The 21,157-nt window shown below is 40.2% G+C and overlaps 1 protein-coding gene across 1 annotated transcript in view; it reads right to left on the bottom strand.

Moving 5' to 3' along the window:
- The window catches only part of KIF26A (kinesin family member 26A), a 95,952-nt gene that overhangs the window by 20,483 nt on the left and 54,312 nt on the right, over positions 1–21,157 (bottom strand). The window contains exon 5 of the mRNA XM_041476371.1: positions 7,606–7,789. Coding sequence (XP_041332305.1) covers positions 7,606–7,789 — 184 coding nt within the window. The remainder of the gene's footprint in view (positions 1–7,605; positions 7,790–21,157) is intronic.

The raw sequence follows: 21,157 nt of genomic DNA, 5'->3' as shown, positions 1-21,157 counted from the left end.
TTAAAAGAAACATAAATATCACAATATTTGCACATTATTAACATTTTTCTCAGTGCCTGAAGACAGCCTAAGTCATGGAAACAACTGAAGTATCTCATTAATTAACTAACTCTAATCTGGTGGGGTTTGTACACTGGGGGCTCACACTCCATTACTGAACTTTTCCAAATTCCTGTATATGCAGAAACCAGGAGGTCAGCAGAATTGCTGCAGGAAATACTATTAAAATCAAAATACTTGGGAAAAGAAGATGGTAAATATATCTTGAATATGTCATTACAAGATAAAAAAAAAATTAAAAAAATAAATAAGTAGCATCTAATTTGGAAAAGCTCTAGAAATGGGTGGCATAAGGTCAGAGGCTCCTCACCCAGCACAACAATTGGTGTCATTTTAACCTTCACTGGCAAGGGTGAGAGAGAGTTTCCAAGCAATCAAAGAATTTTATTTTTTTTAAGTTTATCTGTCAGCCCACAGTGGAAGTCAGGGCAAAGAAAGGTGGCAAAAGAAAACAGCTACTAGAATTCATTTGCTCCAGCTATGCAAGGGCAAACTTAAGGGATGGATGCTGAAGCACAAAAACAAAAATCAGCACTTTTATGCAAACATATGGGATTTTAAGGAGCCAAATCAGCAAAAGGGTGGATTAAAAAAAAAAAAAAAAAAAAAGGGGGAGGGGGAAGAAAGAAAAGTCTTCTGTGTGGAAGACAAGGCTATGTGGAGGACTCTGGGGCAAAACCCCATAAAGTTTTAGATGCTGAGATCCCTAGAGAATCACAGATTCACTCAAATGTCAGTAACCTGTTGGAGCCTGGAGAAAAAACTCCAGACCTTGAGATATTTAACCTTTATGAAAGTCAAATCTAGATGGGTATTTAACAGTTTTCACCTGAACACCACAATATTTCAGAAACTGAGGGATGTACATCCTGGCTGGCACCAGCCCTTCCTCCCCTTGCAGCACTCCTCCTCCTTTGATACCAGCTACTCCATCTCACACCAAAGGGTCACAAGGAGAGCCCTTCTGCCCCACTGTCATGTGGAGTCACTGTTCCCATGCTGTGACCTTCTCCAGCACTGCCACGTGACCCACTGGTGAGGGCTCACAATTTCCAGATCTCCCCAACACACTGAACCAGCTCGGGTAGAGGAGAACAGGACAGAGGAGTCACACCAAGCAAAATAATGGGCTGGCTTCAGGACTCGTCAAGACAGTGCAGAGCATCACGAGTATGTCAGCGCCAGCAAGCAGGTCTGGAAAAAGGAAGAGACAGACCAAAAACCTGTGGAACCCAAAATTTGAAGCAACTGACAGTTGAAGGTGATATGGATGGTCAAAGGCAAGCTAGCAATTTTATCTAGTAAGGCCCATATTTTTTGGATCTGAACTGAATGGAGGTATCACAAAACCACACATCAAAGAATACAGAACTCCAAGGCCAGAGAGACATGTGTTGTCCCAGAAGAAGTCATGTCCAAGACTGAATTTGCAGAGAAAAGAGCCACTGATCAACAGAGAGAATGACACAATCCCACATAATTCTAGACAGAAACAGACAGGCGATTGACAATCAGGTTCTCATAGATTATTACCCCATAAGCAAAAGAGATGGAAAGACTTTAAACTCTTGAGACCAGCGAAAGGAGAAGGACCATCTCACAGTTAAAGAACCAGATGATTTGAATTCTGTTTCTAAGACTACCATGGACCTCTACTACACGTTTTAGGCAACAAATACAAAAAAAAAATTTATATATATATATATATATATATATATATATATGAAAATTGGTCATTCATCTTTCAGTGGAGGGTGTCAAACACTCTACACAGTTTAATTAGGGACAGACATGTAGACAGAGAAGACTCCACTAATTCACTAGGTAATGACTAGATTCCATGGCATTTCGAATGTAGAGGAAATTAGGGTCCTGACCAGCCAAGTATGTTAGCACAGGCATAACTGTAACATATGGTACCTCCTTCGAAATCAATGGATGTGCAGTGTTTATGTTTTTGTAGTGATGCTTTGTTAGCATCTGATGCATATATAGTTGTCAAGTTTCACATTAGACATAATGAGAAGGAAAAAAATGAAAAGGAATGGATTAAAAAGCTTGCAAAATTTTAAAATACATGTGCTCAAGCCGTTTTTACTAAAATTAACTCTGTATTTTGGGAAGGTGCTGGCACTATACTGGAATCCATTTTAAAAATGCTGGTCATATTCTGCATTAGAGTGGTATCATAATCCCTAAATGAACAAGCAATTTGGTCTTTAGCAATAAATGTCATTATAACAAATTTGAATGGACACTAAATATTCCCTAGAAACACGTATCCTTGACAGGCATTGTGCAGCCAGGAAGTTAATTTTGTCCAATGTTCACAAAATGGCGTATAACAGCAGGTTAATTAAATAACTACGTTAAGACACCCACCATTCTGAATTAAGATTTCTCACCAAGAAATTACAAGGAATTGAGATTCCATTCCATTGAATAAAGACCATTTTCCAATGAAATCACTTATTTTTCAACTACAGTGTAAATCAAATTACAAAAGTCCTAGTTCAGAGCCAATATTTTTCATGGATTTAATTGTAACTGACAGATATATAACCCTTGCTAAATTGTTTTACCGTGGGTGGTTCTTACAAGCCTTTCATATACTGCCACTACCAATGGATGACAAATTTATATGTGAAATTGCCACACTAGCATAGAGCATCTAGCTCCCCTGGGAGAACCTAAAACAAAAATTTTTTTTAAAAAAATCACTTCTATGTAGTGCTCTGTAAAAAAGAATTGATTCTGTACTCTCAGAAAACCTGAAGGAATACTATTTCATTTTTTCAAGGTGAAAACAAAGTACAAGAACTTACGTATTTTTATCTCACTTTTTCACATTTTTGTTTAAGCAGTTCAAGGTGTTTTGGCAGGGATGCAAGTAACTTGGATGATACAGTGGTACCTACATCAACAGGCTTACTGTGTGAAACATGACTTATATCAGAAATAATGCTTCAGTCATTAGGGAACAAGGAGCAGTAAAGATGACAAAATTAAGTACCTATTTGTTATCCATCATCAAACCACCATAAGAATCAGTGAATGGGACACACAGCACACTTAAGACAGCCCTGCAAGATCAGTAAATCATATTAGCAGTACCTTAGCTATGGCTTAGTAAAGCATAAATGGAAGTAAATGTCTAAAACTCATAAATGGAGAGCAGTATGCATATACCTGTCCAAGAAACATGTCTGACAATTCAGGCTCTCTTTAAATGCTCCACTTCAATTGTCTCACATAGGAGCATTCTGTCATTCTAACATTAAAAAAATTGACAGAATCCTTGGAAGAGACAAGCACTTAAAGTTGCTGTTGTAAGTGATGCAGTATTATAAAGAATGAGCTGAATAGAACCCCAGAAAATAACATTTTGCATGAAAAAGGCTTCACACCATGCTAAAGAAAAATAGCCCATTAGAATGCTATACAGCAGCCACTGTAAAAAGGATGTCTTTCTTAATACCACAATATGATAAATTATCTTAAGTAGCACATTAATGTCAGAAATTGAGTATAATCTAACTTCTTTCCAGTGACAATATTAAATGGCTTTCAGACGTCTTTCCTACTATTCTGACATTAAATTTAATAACACCCAGAGAGACCACAAAAATGATTCAGTTACAAGAATCATAGTGCACTGGATCATTGCCTTTTAAGTAGGATTCAACTAAATGGTTTGGACTCTGATGCTTTTGGCACATTCAAGAGAAAGGTATGAATTTTCCTACGTAACATTTATCAGCTAGTGTGCAAAATTCCTTTCAGTATCCAGTTTGAATTGATCCCTTTTGAAGGGATCTTCCTTTGTGCAGGATTTTGATTTCTGTTGATTATATGAAACACAGGTCCAAGGCAGACCTGCTGTTTTAAATTGTTGCGTTTTTTTCAACTTTTCCCTGCTTGGTATTCCTGTGTGTTGACAACCCCAGCAAGCACCTGTGAGAGTGTATAACATTTTGCAATCTTACTAAAGAAAATTAAGCAAAAGGCTTAATTAAAGATTTGTATCACAGGACAAGTCCACACACTGCTGCTGAAATTATTATAAGCAGAAAAAAAATTGGTACTTCTGAAATGTAAAAGAAATTAATAAGACATTTATTTTCCACCTTCCAGAAGACTACTTGAAACAGTGAGAAATTATAAATATAAATTGCAAAAGACATTTAAGGGCTCTCTGCTGCAGTAAGTCTCTAATAACAAATCTATTCAACCATAAAAACTGTATAGCAATTTCACCACAGAAGAACTGGGTGATAAGCATGGAGATGATGATGTGAAATTAAGAATAAATTTAGATCTTGGGCTCAAATAATCAATAACTGAGTGCAAGTGCAATCTCTCCACATTCCTGCCTTGCCCAGCAGTGCTCACAATGCACAGTAACTGCACTTGCTGCAGCCATGCAGCTTATGAAAAGCAAGAACTCATGCCTCTTCCTTTCCCCAAACGTGTGCTCAAATGCTCAAGACAAGGTCCCACAACCACTGTCAGGACCTGTTCAGTTCTTGAACAGAAGAACACAAGATAGTCCACACGCTACTTTCAATCAGTTCCTTAGATTCAACTGTCCCATCACCCAGTTCAGAATAACTCATTATTTCTCTGTTGGCCCCAAAAATTATATCACATTTTCCATGTTGTTTCTGTGTCTCTTAAAATGTGTTGAACCAACCCTGAGTATCATTGGATGGAAAAAATGTTAAGAATTACCATTGCAGAGACAATACAGAAAGCCAGTCATATTTGCCATTGTAAATGCTTCAACATGTACTTTACTCTAAGCTTCCAGTGTATTTACAAGAAATGGCACTGCACAGAATGTGACAGTACAAACAATAATTAGTCACTGTAGTATTCAGGCACTACTTATGTAGAATAAATAGTATTTTGGCACAGTTGGCATATCATTCATCTCCTCATTTTTTCATAAAGGGAGGCACATTCCTCTCATTGAAGCATCCTGGACACTGCAAGGGTTTCCAGTCTATTACTCTGTTTTTCATTCTTGCACAACAACTTCTCCTCAGAGGTGAGGGAGCAAAAGGCTGCCCCACCAGCTGTTTAACGCACTGAAACTACACAGTGACAGTGAGGGACACTGATGACAGGGGAATGATCACCCAAACCACAACAGAGTACCAACCACAGCCACAGATGCTGTGGTAGGAAAAAGTGACTCCAGAATTCATCACTGATTCTGTTCCATATGAGTGTCTTATATTCATTATTGGACAGGCTGCACGAAGAAGGTGAGGAAAATGATAACCAGGAGGAATGTAAAGTAAAAAGCTGTTAGAAGAGAGACTGATGTTAAGAGAGGACCACAGCACAACTGCCAGTGTTTACTGATTGTTCTCTCCATTGCTGTGATACTTAAAGCAGCGAGGAAGAAAAGTAATTACTTTATTCCTGTCACCCTCATCATAAGACACCAGCTGAGTAAATCTCGATCAGCAGAAGCCAATGAGTAGGAAATAATGGAGTATTAATGCATAGTGAGCTAAATGCCACCAAAAGCTGTTTGGCACTGTTCAGAAAAGGTGAAACTATGAATTTTCAGTACTAAAGAACACCTATAGAGGAGTGACACTTCTCCTTGGATCACAAGTACTAAGAATTCAGACACATCTGTGCTGACTCATAATTTTTAGAAAAAGCTGTATTGCTGGAGGGTTTTTTTAAAGGCAAACACTGATATTTATAAAATTGCAAAAGAGGAATGTGTTAAGAGACATTTAGTAGGTACTGCATATCTTACATTGTGTTTCAGAGATGGCAACTCTGGGTTTTGAGGAGCATTAAAACTGGTAACTAGACTACCCCATCACCATTTGGGTGCTCTAAATCTCAACTCAAGAACTAAAGGGCTGATTCAATTAACAGAGAGCTCTTATCCTCTCCAGCAAAGTACAGGATTCTTCCAAATTGTGGTCAAAAAGTACTTGGTGAGAAGGACACAGCTGGAACCCTCACAGATTCACAGAATATGCTGAGTTGGAAGGGACTCACAAGGATCATTGAGTCCAACTCCTGGCCCTGCAGGGGCCATCCCCAAGAATCACAACAAACAGAATCTTCAATGCTCTATGATCCTTGTTGGTTCCTTCCAACTCAGGATATTCTGTGATTCTATGTTTTTCACGTTTTCAGACAAGAGCTAAATAACAGACATTTTGAGGGTCAACAGACAGACATATCCTGTGCTGGAGGAGAAGCTCCCACAGCTGAGCTGATCAGGCTCCTGCCACATCCTTGGAATTCTAGTGGAGCTTTTCCCTTGGAAAGTTCTCCATTCTACTCAATAATGAAAACAGCAGGCAGAGCACATGACCCAAGGCATATTATCTCCTGCCCTCTGGAATCAGGCACTTGATCACAGACCCAGTTAATCTGTTTGAAGTCACCAGATAAACCAGTGCCTTCCATGAGGCACACAAGGGCAGAGACAGTTTTATTGAGCCGAAGGCACAAGGATATACAGTCATACTTTAAAGGTCTTCCTAAGGCAAAGTGCCTCAGAAATGCCAGTGCTCCCTGCTATTCCTGGGGCCACAGCCATGTACTGAGTCACACAGAAAAAAAAGAAAACAGGCACAAAAAAAGGGTTTTGTTAAAACTCACATATAGAAAGGACCTTCCTTAGCAAACCCTACTCTACCTGAGCATGTCTAAATTACTGTGCCAGGTTTACTGTATTCCATCATTACATCCTCTTTTCCAAGACACTGGAAAAGCAGGAAAGAAAAAAAAAAAAACCAATCCATTTTCCTCTGTGACTTTTCACCTTCTTAAAACAGCCCAAATTTCCCCTTTATTTTCCATTAAACACAAACTCAGTTAGGAAATACGGAGTATTCTCTGTGAGCAAGTGTCAGCTCCAGGTATTCAGGCTGACAAATTCTTTATGTTAATGCTGATTTGTATAGTTACTCCAGGTGCATATTTTAGCTCTCCTGTGCACACTACACACTTCAATTCTATCTTCAAACACTAATCTCTTGTACCCTATGTAAATAAGTATTCAGACTCTGTTGTGTGAGAGATTAAACAGCTATAAATATGAATAAAGCTCCAAGTAATTGGGTTGTATTTTAATTAATTTTAGATAAACTTAGCCCAAATTTTTAATTTCAAAGGTGCTGCATTTCCTAAGTTGGCGAGACTGCTACTCCATTTCCATACTCTTAAAATGACAAGTGAAGCAGAGGGAAACAAAGCCCCCTCAGCATATCTCCTTAACCTCAGCAGAGAGACAGCACCAGTGCCTGAGTCCTGCTGGCAGCACAGAGACTCACTGCTCCACAGCTGAAGCCTGGGTTTGGATGCCAAAGGAAATTTTGTCTCTTACTCTTTCCAAAGCCCACAGGAGGTAACAGCACTCAGGCACATTCAAGTGGATGTGGCTCTCTCTCTATCCCAAGACCCTTTCCTTGAGTCGATCCGGCTCTGTTCTAGGCCGGAAGCTTCCAGCCCAGTTAAAAATTGTCCAGAAAAATATTTTAAAATATGGAAATCCAAAGTTACCTTTCCAATGCCAGGGTTGTCCTTGATTTTGGACACAGCTCTCAGAAGGCATGGTGGTGCTGGGGGAGGACAGAGCTGCAGGATGCCACTGAAGTTAGTAGCATAAATAGAGAAGTCGTGTGTGTGCGGCAGGGGCGGATGGCATTTCTTTCTCTTCGAAGACAGGTTAAGCTTCTGTGCTGCTCTGTATAAAAGTAATGGCAAGAAAGGACAATGTTACTTAGGTGTTAACAGGAAACTGAACCAGACAAACAGATGCTCATTGACATCACTGCCTGCTTAACAAATCAAGTCATTGCATTCTAATCTGATTTCATAAGGACAAGCAAGTGTCATCAGGACCCTAATAAAGGAAATATGGGTAGAAAAATTACTGGCAAAATATTCAGTTCATTTCTCCACCAACAAAATTTCAATAATAATCTAACTTGTCTTTCTTTCCCCCAACAGCCTGACGTCTGAATCCTAAAAAACATCACACTGATGCAAAAAAACCCTGAAATAATCCCCTTGTCACTGGCAGAACCAGATGGACTTTGCTGGTGATAACATTATGAAAGTGGTTCTTTGTACTCTACAAGTTACTCAAGGCAGAGGACAGCACTCCAAGTCAGCCGAGCTCAAGATCCTCTCCTGTTGGCTGCACAGAAAATCCTTGGATAACAGGAAATTTCCTTCTAGACAAATTGGTTTTGCCTCCCCAGTTCCATTCTTTTGCATTAAAATGGAAAGCTATTAAAAAGACACGCTTTAATGTGCTGAATGATAATGATCCTGCTTTTGAAATGTAGAATTTCAAAACATAAAAGATGAAGAAGGAGCAAAAATTAGAACATACAATTAAAATTGTAACATTCTTCCTTGTGAGTAAAGTAAGAACATAATCTGTTTTTTCTGCTATTCCACATCAGCACCAAACAATATAGCAAGAAACCAAAACAGAAACTCTTCCCTACATCAAAACCCACATGAGAAAATAAAATTCATCCTGCAGTGTGATTATTTTAAGCAGAATAAAATATATATATTGGCAAGCACATGTGGGGCAACTGGGCATGGCAATGAGGGTGAAATCTCAGTTCTCTCAAAGTCAAAGAGAGCTTTACCACCTGAAAAAGACACTTGTGATCTCACCCTGAAACTGTCAGTAGACAGTCCATCCACAGATAAATATCATAAAAGCATCCAAACTGTTACCTTCTAGCATTCCTTTGAAAGACTGTTAGGGCAGCAAAAGCACAAGGTGTCCCACTGCCAGCATCTGGGGACATGCTGAGACCACACTGCTGATGCCAGCAGGTCTTTTGGGGACAAAAAACTATTCTGCACCATGCTTGCAACAGAAGGGCTTGTCACTTTGAACAAATGAGTATCTTTATAAAATGACTACTTTATATTTTCTTCATGTCTTTCAGCCCAAGATCTCCAAGTACTTTTCAGTGAGATCAAACTGGCACTAGCATCTGTGAAGTATTAAGCAACAGACCCATGGAGAAACCAAGGCAGTGTTTTGCTGTCCTAACAAATTAAGAGTAAATCTAGAACCCCAACCTTGCCATGCATCTTGTCAGCATTGTCAGGCAGCCTCGGGCTTAGCCAGCTTAGTAAACTGATCAGAGTGGGAAACTGCTCCTTTGCTTATATTCGTTCTAAGTTAGAAATAAAAATTAGCACCAAGAGAGAAGGGCTGCACAGTTTCTCCCAGCTGCACTATTGACTTCAAATGAGCAGCAGTACAAAGAACTGGCTGTGTCTGAGGAGCAAAACTGGACACGAGTTAAAATTAGCTAGTTACTACAACAGCAGGACTCTCAATACAGATCTCCAAAATTCCCAGTCCTTTTCTTTATATTCTAAAACTTGTGTGTTTGTTAAACTCTTGAACCTTTTTACTTCAACTTCCAGAGATGCAGACCCCCTACACGCTTCCTTCTCCCTCTATAAACACTACAGTATTTAGAAAAATACAAAGATTCATGTGATGAAAAAATGAGGCTCTAGTTCCAAAGTCAGAGGGAGCCCAAAGGCACTGTCTTTTGAGGAACAAGTTGGACTTCTGCCTTTGAGGAAAGAAGCAGCTTTTGACTCCTTCTGCACCCTGAAACCAGCAGGAACTGCATCCCACAGTGAAGCAAAATACCACAAGCGTGGGTTTATACAGAACCTCAAGAGTTTGGTGGCAATGAGAACTGATTTAACTGCCTGCATCTCAAATCCCCTTGCTAATACTTCATTCAGTAGGAAAACATATGCAGGAACACAGTTGCACAGCTTCACTGTGGTTGCAGCTGCACATTAAAACCATAATGCCTCCTAAATTATATGCAGCTTTACTGTGCAGAAAAGAGTCTCTACCTGTTGGTACTGTCATTGTGGAACTCAAGACAGTCATTAGCATCTATCTCCAAGTACCAATTAACAATCCTGCTTATTATTTAATTGTCTTGTTGATTAATATGAAAGATAATGTTTATTTTCTTGTTTACATGCCACGATCCCTTGTTGAAATTATAAAAACTCCTCAAGAGAATGTCTTCAAAGTGCAATCAAGATATACATTAAATCCTGATGAAATAATTACTTCTGCAACAGATCTGGCTGAAGGAGCTCCTCTGGGAAACATGCATGAAAGAGAATGAGATACAAAGGACAAATTTACTCAGGAATTGTGTGTTCAAGCAGCTAAGCACTACACTCAATGAGTAACTGCACCCAAAAAGGCCAAGCTAAGCAAGGCATACAAAAAATGAACAGAAAATGCCACTTTTTAGAAGTACAGCATTTTTCAAAACCCCTCAGTAGCACATTTGTAGGACATTTTGATAAGCAGATCCAAGATACTGAATCTGTTACTAATTACCTTAACTTCTGCACCACGACACAACCACTTTCAAACCAGTTCACTTTGACAGTGTGTGTAACCCTCCTGCCTCTCCACTGTTCAAAGGACAGCGGCATATGCTACCTAAAGCAATTAACTGCTGTGGTGCTGATAAATCCTCTTCCTGTGAGTCTGAAGGGCGATGATTTTACTAAGAAATTTGGCAAAGGGACTGTTGATGTCCATGTGAGATAACAGGAAACTGAAAGGAGAGGAACTGGAGTAGCTGTTGTAGAAAATAATCAGTGCTTTGATGGGCAACCAGCCAACTGCACTAATAATGATGTGTGTGGTTCACAGTTAAAAAGCATCTCTTGTCAGGTAAAAGTGCACAAAGCTTAATTACAACCTCTCTGTGCTTGAATGCAAGAATGGCTTTGTCTGACATTAAAACAAGGCTATTTCTGGAGTTGGAACACCACAGAAAACTTGCAGAAGCAGTATCAAACAGCTTACTGGGTTTGATTTTGTTTGTTGTTTTGGGGTTTTTTTTCTGAAAGGGAAAGGGTAAGGATCTAATTGAAAGCATAGGGCAATTCAGGCAAAACAAAACATCACTAGCAAACTGTAGACTACGAATATGAATTCAAGCAATAGTCATCCTCAGCTCCTATAAAAAGCACAGTCAGTTCTTTAACAGAAAGCCAGTTGGGCAGCTCCTTTCACATGCTCTGCTTGGGCTCCTGGACAGGTCCAGGCAAAGAGCACAACAGAAACACTCATCAATCCCTATGTGCTTCTTGCAAAACAAACAATACACTTGGTGGCATGCCAGCCACCTACTCATCAGGCCAAAATATAGGCCAAGCCGGTCTGGACATGGGCCCAAATAAATCAAGCAGAATTTAACTTCACAAACCTCTTTACTTCAGTAAAATTCATGAGAAGATGCATTTACATGGAGCCAGTCCTGAGACACTCCAGAGCGCCAGACCTTCTGCAAGTCCTCATCCAACAACACATTCATGAATTCACACTTCAGTTTTCAGTTGTGTCTTTTCTCCAGAATTCCTTTTCTTAGGGGGAATTTGTTCCATGAAGAGGTTGTAAAAGCTCTCCTGAACTGGGCCCTTTTTGCCTAGCACCACAAAGAACTCGAGCTCATACCAGATCACTTTCTGCAGGGAGCTAATTTGGTGCCATGTCCATTGCCTGACCTGCTTCTTTTTCTCAAGTTCAGTCTTGCACAGGAGGCCCTCAGACACACTTTCAGCACCACAATGACCTTGTTCAGTATCGACTTCTCTTTCCCCAGGGAAAATTATGACCTTTAGGGAATTCTACACAAAATGTAAGCATTACAGTCATTTGGCATGTGCCAAACATTTGTCATAGCTCTGTTAAGAGTTTTACCCTTCCCACCTATCTTCTCCTTCCCCATTCAGCCTTCACAACCACTCTTCTACAAAACACTCTTACAAGGGAAACTAAACCCCACTCTCAGGCTTCTCTTCCAATTAAAGCATGAGAGACATCCATGGATATTGCTTTTACCTCCAGCTGTGAGATCTACTGTCTGCATTTTGCTTAACTCTTTCCCTCTTTAATAGAAGATGTCTTTTAAGATGCTCTGGAGAGTTCTTTCCTCATAGCAAGGCGTCATGGTAGAAAATAAAACTAATATATGGCACATGCAGGGGCACTCAAATATCAAATGACAAGGGACAGGCTCTAACCTGCTCTTTCCCCCACACGATTTACAGATTACTAGGTTTTCTGCCATGCATGGATGAGACCAGGGAGGAAAACCACAGCCAGATCAATTACATAATGCTCAGCACCTAGGGAACAAGACTGTGCAACAACAGCAGCTACAAAGCCTGCTCACTGAAATACCATTTTTAATTTTAAATTCTGCCTATGTTGTTAGCATGACATTTCAGATATTCTGATGTACAGCAAGCTGCTGCTAGCTTACACTCCCTGCACACATTCTGCACATTATAGCTGTGAAAGTAAACAGCACAGTTTAAATCCTTAAAGAACTCCTTCTGAGCATAATTTCTCCACAAAAAAAAGAAAATTAGATTTGAAACTTCCATAACTATGCAAAGTTATAAATTTTTTTCTTAAAACTTTGTGAATTTTATTAACCTTCAGAAGGAAGAGAGCTATGAAATATACTTTGGGACATGTACTACAAATGAGTCAACTGAGATAAAGTCAGAGGACTTAATGGACACAGTACATTCATGGACAAAAGTACATTTTCTGCCAGAACTCAGAAACAGAACTGCAACTCCTGCTTCCCATTATTAAGCTCCACTGACAAGAATAATAAAAGAAAACTTCTGCACATTCATTTCAACATGACTCATTAAATATTAACAGTTTTAGTGTTCTTGGCCAGTCTTATCTTTCAGAGATCACTATCATTATTCACATTGTGAAAATGCTGAAGGGCTTCACTGAAAGGGTCAAGGCCAAACAAGTGTACAGTCCAAGCCTTGAATACCCTGAACTCTGGACTTTACACAAGAGTATGCTTACTCAAGACTTTTGGCTTGACCTTGATAGACATCATGGAAGTGATTTTTATCCTGATTCTGAGCCATCTCCTAGGTTTAGAAAATTATGGATGCAGGCTTACACTGAGAACCAGTCGACTTTAAAGCAAAGCTTTCCCAAACTTTCCCAGTTCTCAGCTCAACAAGGCATAAACCCCCTCACATAACCAATATCCCAATCTTTTCCTGCTGCCAACCAGTTCCAAAGGAAGCAGTGGGAAAGTCACAGCCTGTCATCCTATCTGCAGTTCCAGTTATTGTTTCCTTAATCACTCATCAAAACAGGCAACAAATAGACGGATGTCCTACAATACATCCTCCAGCACCCTGTCCCAAGCCTTCCACAACTCACAGGACAAACTTGGTTGGCATTATTATTTTTTTTTATTGCTATTGCTGTTTGCTTTGCAGTTCAAAAATTAGAAAGGTAGCACAATGAAAAAAAAATGCCATTGCTACACAAAATCATAAGCAAAATTAAAAACCAACAAGGCATCTGTTTCCATTAACAGCATTCACCTTGGAAAACACAATGTGATCTAAAAAACATAATTTTAAAGAGAAAACCAGGAATGTCTAAATACATCATGAAGGCTTGGAAAGGACAGGCACCATCTGTATTTCTAGAGAAAATTTTATCCAAGAAGCCACTTATAAAGCATATGATAAACTTTGAGGGTATGGTCTCTTCCTCCCCCAAGCTTACTAGGTTCCTGTGATGGATGTACAACTTCTGGAAGACACAACACTTTCCCCACTTCATATCATTACACAAGTTCTACACCAAACCTTTGTTTGCTTAGCTGTCCCAGCAATGTTGCTGAGAATCACTGCCAGGAAGAACTAACAATTGATGTTCTTTATTTCTGTGTTTTGACTTCCTCAATAAATAATTAGTTCATCTGGATCACAATGCACAGCCTCAAACAATGGCATTTTTATAATGGGTGAGGGTAATAAAGTTTCAATAGAAACCCATTATTCTGAAACATTCCAAAATGTCAAACCATATTTAATATTTCGAGGATGTTACTTCACTTACACTGTGAGAGCAAGTATCTCCAATTCAAGACAAAGTTCATGCCTTGCCTCATGCACATAGCATAATCTTGCAATTCAGACTTGAATTTCAGCCTCTCATTTTGACCTTGTAATTTTCTCTTACTATCTCTTATTAAAATCAGCAAGGCAGAAATAAAAATCAGCAGTGTTGACATATTAGGAACATCACTGCCTCACAGTTTTTTACTAGACAGTTTTTAACTACTCTAACTCTTAGAAAACTCACATTTCATGCCTCCCATTCCTTATTTTTCCCCCCACCTCACCAGTAGGCATGCAGAGGGGCGTATTTCCATCTCCTGCAGCAGCTGTTACCTGGATGAAAATCACTGCCACACCATAGTCAGTCTTCTCCTTTCAAATCAAGAAGTCCCAATCCTTCCAACCTCTCCTCACAGGTCAGGTTTCCTTGATTTCTGACCATCCTTGTTGCTTGACCCCAGCTCTATTCACAACTTCACGAAGAATGGAATAAAGACTTTGTGCATCAGTATAATCAAGGCTCACCTGAATTCAGGCACAGTACAGACCAGGCAAAGCCACTCTGGGACAAACTCAAAACAATCTCCAGAAGATGAGAAGCTAAAACAAACCTGCAAGGTACTCCTGACACCTGAAGAGCTCCCTCATGCTGTAGAGACCCAAGAGGTGGTCCCTCCATCAGCTGTTTATTAACTAAACAGAAGCAACCAATCTAGCCCATCTTCGAGCTTTCAAGCAACTTGCATACAGGTATCCAAGAAGAAATTTCCACCACACTTCTCTGTAATTTTTCCCCCAGTTTAAGAAACACCAAAGGGCAGATCCTCACGAGCACTGTCAATTGCACTCCAGCCATTTTTCCTGCTCTCCCAAACCAGCGGTTTCTAAGGTTGCTGCTACAAAATTGTCACTTCCATGTTCTCTTCAGCTTGTAGATTTAAGATACTTTTCTGGCCAAAGAACATTGCTTCAGCAGCCAGAATCAGCATTGAGGAACTGACTTTTATATATATATATATATATGTATACACATATATATCTAAATATATCAGAATAACAGCTAGTCACAGCAGCCTGCCACATACCATTTCCAGCTCTGCTCACTAAGGATGTTAAACAAAGCAAGAGCAGAAGAACATATTGCTGCACTTCCACACTCGCTGTTTACAACTCTACCATATGACAAACTGCTGAAAACCTGTGTAGGTTAATCTTTAAGTAAGCAAGACTGTCAACACTTAATACAGAAATATGTCAGTTCCCAGGCTGCACACTGCATGGATAGCTGTGCACTGAAAATACAACTACCTGAATGTCAGCAATATTTCCCCACTCTGTTTCATGAGCTAACTGAGCTAAAGCAGCCAGAGCCACATCAATCTAAGCTCATTCCTTAGGCAAAAAAAAAGTTGCCAGCAAGACACAGATGCATGAAATAGTCAGGTTGAGCAAAATAGAATTCTAGTCTCGTTTGTATTCTGTCAAGAAAAAGTAAGAAAGACATTTTTAAAACTACAAAGTAATGCACCTGAAACAATGGTGTTAACTAGCCCTTCACTATTGAAATAAGACTTAAATTGATTACTTAATTTTGCATTGCAGTATCAGCTCCTGGTGTACAAAAATCATTCCGCTCATTCAGGCTGCTCCAGGGAAGAGGTAGATGTATTTACAAGTGGAAAAGATGAGAGATAAAATACATGACATGGCTAACAAGGGCTCAAACACCAGATTCAAACAAATATCTGACAGGAAAGACAAGGACCAAAAGAGAGGAAAATTCTGTATTTCCATGCTCCTGATTGCATATAGCAGTCTGAATACAAGTTACCATGTGGGAATACAATGCCTTCTTTACAATAAAAGCTCTGAGGTGGGTTACATTTTCCTGTCACTTTCCTTTGACCCAACACACCTTCCCCACAGATATACCTTTCTCATCAATTCCAGATCCCTCAGTTCCATATTTTATTGCACATCTAAAAAATCCACAGAGAATCCATTCCCACTTCAGCTGGGTTTTATTTCAGATGCTTAGTCAAAGGCTTGACACCTATACTGCCAAGCAAATAACTTCTCAGGGGGGCATTTACTTATTCCTACTGTTAGTGAGTTAAATGGTCACTGACAGCACTAAATGATGCAGTGGAAATCATCCAAGTACAGAAGTGGTATGCCTACAATGAGTATTTTTAAACAGAGGAGGGACACATGGGCTTCTAAACCCAGGGTTACTATGATTTATTTAAGTGACATCAGTTCTGAAGTGATACTTCTCAGAGGTATAACAGGCTGATACTGCAGCGCCCTTTAAAATAGCACTTAGCAGGAAAATTTGAGATGCATGTTTTTCCATCACTGCAGATGGAGAGATCTGACTATTTCCGACCCAAAGATGGTAACTTCAAATTTCAGTAAAAATGAGCAACTCCTGAAGACCTGCTTGAGACACATTATCAAACACTATTCTGAAGCTTGCCCTAAAGTCCAGAAACCTTCACTAATAACATTTAGATTAGATTTATTATATGCTGATTAACATCCATTGAGTCCTTTCCTCCAGAGGGCAAGTGCTTCTTAATAAGTGTGCTCCAACACTGAGGACACAAAAAGCCAAACAAAGCAGAAAGCAAACCCAATAGCAGCACTAACTAATGATGAGAGAGATACTGGCTAAGCTTTCTGAAATGTCGTGCCAAAAGAAACAGCTTCCATACTCCAGCAGGAAGGATGAAAGAAAGTTTTAGAAAGCCAAAATTCAATATTTCATAGAGAATTAAAAAGTAGCATCAGAGTCATCCTGCAGTTGATCAAGCACTGCAGCTATAGTGCTGGTGCACTGTTTTGGCTTGACATTTTATTTTTGTAATAAATGATAATGTGGGATGTCTTGTTTTGCGACAAGCACAAGCAAGCAAAGCAGTTTAGCTCTGAAAAGAGACAGTGACACTTCAAAGTCCATCTGCCCTGCAAACCACATCCTGCACACCATAAACTGAATGTTAGAGTGACTGCAAATTAGCCACAAAAACTAAATACTAATTTAACCATCAGTCTGATTTAAAACTATTTCACCTGCTAAGTCTCTCTGTCTTAACAATGGTATTAAAATAGTTAAATATGTTACTGGAAGAGTCTGAAAGTCACTAATAAAGTTGTAAAAACAGGTGCAAACTGTCAAATTACATCCCCACAGGAAAGTCACCATTATCATTTTACCTATGGAATGCTCCGTTCCCACTGCAGAAAAACCACCAGTGCAGCTGCCACTGCTGCCAAGCTGAGGAGCCCCAAATAACGGAGTCAGAGCAAGCGCTGGTGTTCAGGAGTCCAGGAACCAAAAAAGCAGGCAGACTGGGAGGGCTGGCCTGAGGGGGAGGCAGAAGTGCTCCTCTTGACAAGCTAGGAAGGGCAGAAAGAAAGGGAAAATCCAAGGGGAAAGAGAGATGCTGGTAGCTAGGCAGCAGCGAGATTCCATACACTCAGGAAAACAGAAAAATCAAGTGCATTCAGCTGGGGAGGAAGGAGAAAATAAAGGATCATAAAAAAAAAAAGAAAAAAAACAACTAAAATTAAGGGAGAAAATATTAAGTCCAGGTGAGCAGAAGATCCAAGAGAGGACAAAGCAAGAAGAAATATCTGCATGACTCCAGTCAAGTACTTCAGATCTTTTCCTAGTTTAAAATCCACTGACCACCATTTACGCCCATAAATAAATGCAAACCTTAGTAGCTCTGAAGGCACAGATTCTCCCCTACTTGTGGGCACATCTGTTTTAAATTATTCTTCTTTTCTCTTCCTCATGGGCATCAAGAATGCCTCAATATATAGAGCTAATCCAAAACCCAACTGCTGCAACCACTGTCTGCACTGAACCACCTACAGCAGCTCAAAACGTCACCACATCTCCTGGGAGGGCTGCCTCTGCTGCTCCAGAGCCTCTTGTATTATCATTCATCAAGGCACTCAGAGCTGACAAAAATCAGGCTTCCTCAGGTGTGGCCTCAAATTATAAAGATCTTTAAGGTATTTGGTCAGCAGAGAATACTGGAAGTGCTTTGTTGTGCCCCAATTCTGCTTCTGCTCTCAAGTTGAAATTAAGACCTAGAACATCCTCTCCAAAATCCTGACCTCATCACATGGTCCCCACATTACTAGATCCATTTTTCCCTCTCTTTTCTTTTCCCCCTCTTTTGTGCCTCTTCCTTTTCATATTTCTTGCCAATCTGGTTGGCACCAGGTTCCCTCCTTGCTCTATTCTGCCACCTCCTGCACAGTCCAACCTGCTCCCACACAAGTCCTAGAGCCTGTGCTGTCCAACAGAGGCTTCTCCTTGCAAACATCTCCCTGACACTGCTGTCTTGCATGATCTCTTCCATACCATGATCTCTAACACTCCATGCAGGAGCTTCATCTTCCAAGGCAATAACTCCCAGATGCCCAGTCCTGCTTCACCACCCAGGTCCCTCTGAGACTCTGTCAAACCCTCACCATGGGCTCTCCACCTTGGCTGATCATTCAGTGCCTCACCCCTCTAAACCAACAGGCATACCCTGACCCCAGATCTGCTGCCCTTTGGGACCTTTTCATGCTTTGCATTCTAACTCAGCAGTATTCATTTCCAAACTCTACTTTCCCTCTTCTCTCAGCTCCTCCAGGTTCCTCACCTCTCCCTTTGCTGAACCACAGCTCAGGGTCTCATCTCTGCCCTGCCAGCTCACAGTATCACAGATGAGCTGTTCCTAGTAGGGAGCCTGGCTCACCACATACCAACAATGCAGTGTGTAAATGCATGATGCTGTATTGGCAGTGATACATGATGTTCTGCTGTTAAACACGCTGTCCTGAGAGTCATTTGTGCTTCCAAGAACAAAGCCTAATAAATTCAGGCTTATCTCCTAATTTATCCTCCTCACGTGCTAACATGAAATGGGATATACCTAAAGCATACACTCTGTGTTTGTCCTTAATTATAGGCAGTATTATGCTGCCACAGCAACTAGGAAAGCTTAAGCTGCCCTAAGTGACACAAGATACTGCACAAAGCCTCACACCCCGCTCCATCCCCTGTCCCCACACCACACTGTGAGACCTGCAGGTCACATTTGCTCTCTGGGGACAGGGAGCAGCCACATTCCAGCAGCGTGGAGCGGCATGGTGAGACAAGGCCAGTCCCTGGTGACACCTGCTCCCTCTCAATTTGCACATCTGCACATCTTGCTCTCCCTGGCTCCATGCAGAGAGGAAAAGGGGGACAACAGGGCATCCCCTCTCCAGCCCCACACATCCTCCTGCAGGGATCAGGCTGCTCCAGTCCTCTACTCTAAATCCAGAGTAGGGACTCATTAAGGAAGAAACATTAATTATAGATCTGGCTGCCCCTGAAACAGCTGGATGCTCCACTTCATCTGCACATCTACAGCTCTTCCTCAAGCTGCAAATTTCTCAGCCACCGTTCCTGAGCAGTGCCCAAATGGTAGCAAGAGAAAGAGGGGCTTTGGGGGCATTTAACAAAGAAGGGATGCTGCACTGAGGGGCTGCTGGGCTGCATTAATGCCATCACATCCCTGAGGAGCCCTGCAGCTCCCATCATACTGCTATGGCACTGTGAAACAGGGACAAACCATGCAGAGGGTTTGAGCAAAGCAGCCCCAGTCAGGAAGGGCTCACACCCCACTTTCTGAGGTAACTAGTTCCAATTAAATTTTCCCACATGACATCAACACAGGATTTCTTGGGCGGGTGTTATGCTTACTGACGAAGCTTTAACAAGAGACTCTTCTCTTGACCCATGATTCATCAAGAATTTACTGTGGTTACCTGCAACTGCAGCAGGGGATTTCTGTTTCAGCCTCACAGACTAGCTTAACTACCACAGGTCAGCACAAAAATCTCTAACTCAGGATCCAATGAATCACAGATTTTCTTCACCTTTTGATGAACTACTACTTATTCATAACCCAGCTGTTATCTGTCAAAGAGATTTCATTTGTGCCAGCTCTGCACAAAGCCAGGATACCCATGCACCCCAGTAGGGTACTGAGCAGAAGTTTACAGCTGTTAAATACAGGAAACTGTGAACTACATTATAAGCTTAGCAGAAATGTAATTCTTGCTTTTAACAGGACAGAGAATGACAGGCTGAAGTGATTTACCTAGAAACATCTTAAACACGGCAACTTATTAAAAAAAAAAAAGTTCTTTTTTTTTTTTTTTTTCTTTTTTTCCCTGCATTAAATTCTGAATGTACTGATAGTCATGGAATAATCAGGTTTAACAGGTTAGCACTAATATATGCTTCAAGTGTTCCTAATACATCATAATCTTCTTTCACAGAATTTGCATCACTGTCAAAATGAACTACTGATTTTCAGTTGATGCTTTTAACATGTTTCTATGGTTACTTTCCAAGGTCGCATCAGAGAAGCCTGAACAGCAGTTCAGAAAGACAAAAGGCATTTTGCATCTTTCACCATATTAAATAATTTATGAAAGTTAAGACATCCTCAAGGAAAAAAAAAATCATAAAAGAATAGGTTCTGAGGTTATTTTCTTTGCAGCAGTTTGAAGCACAGCAAAATCAATATCTCTATCAAAAGCTTTCAAGATGAGACTATTTGACTAATGTTCCATATGGTACAAAATGCTAAAGAACACATTCTAAGTTTAGATCTATATGCACAAGCCTACATGAACTGCATGAATGGACTTTAAAGCAAAATGTGGACACCTGATTTGCTGCCAGCAGCTTCATCTTTTAAATAAGGCACTGAGGCATTGTCTCAGTATACTACATTTCAAAGATGCAAAAATAAAACTGAAAAAAATGAAGTAAAGCCAGCAATGACAAGCTTTATTATTTCCACCATTTCTTATTCAAAGCCACACAGATTTCATCTGTCCCCTAAATGTTACAAATTTTGACTATTACAATGAAAGCTTGTACATAAAATATCTGAATTCTCTGCCTACCACTACACTAGATCAGAGTTTATTGGAACTAATTGAAGTGTCTAAGGCTTGGAACAAAAACACATTAGTCATTTAGTGGTTGTGCTAATATTGCTATGCCTTTCCTGCAGTTTCATTAGATACAAACTGCTTCAATACCCTAATCATA

This window comes from Pyrgilauda ruficollis, unplaced genomic scaffold (genome assembly GCF_017590135.1).
Source record: "Pyrgilauda ruficollis isolate IOZ18807 unplaced genomic scaffold, ASM1759013v1 scaffold38, whole genome shotgun sequence".
In the NCBI taxonomy this organism is placed as follows: domain Eukaryota; kingdom Metazoa; phylum Chordata; class Aves; order Passeriformes; family Passeridae; genus Pyrgilauda; species Pyrgilauda ruficollis.
The sequence above is the reverse complement of the archived record's forward strand: the minus strand, read 5'-3'. Positions and strand labels throughout refer to the sequence as shown.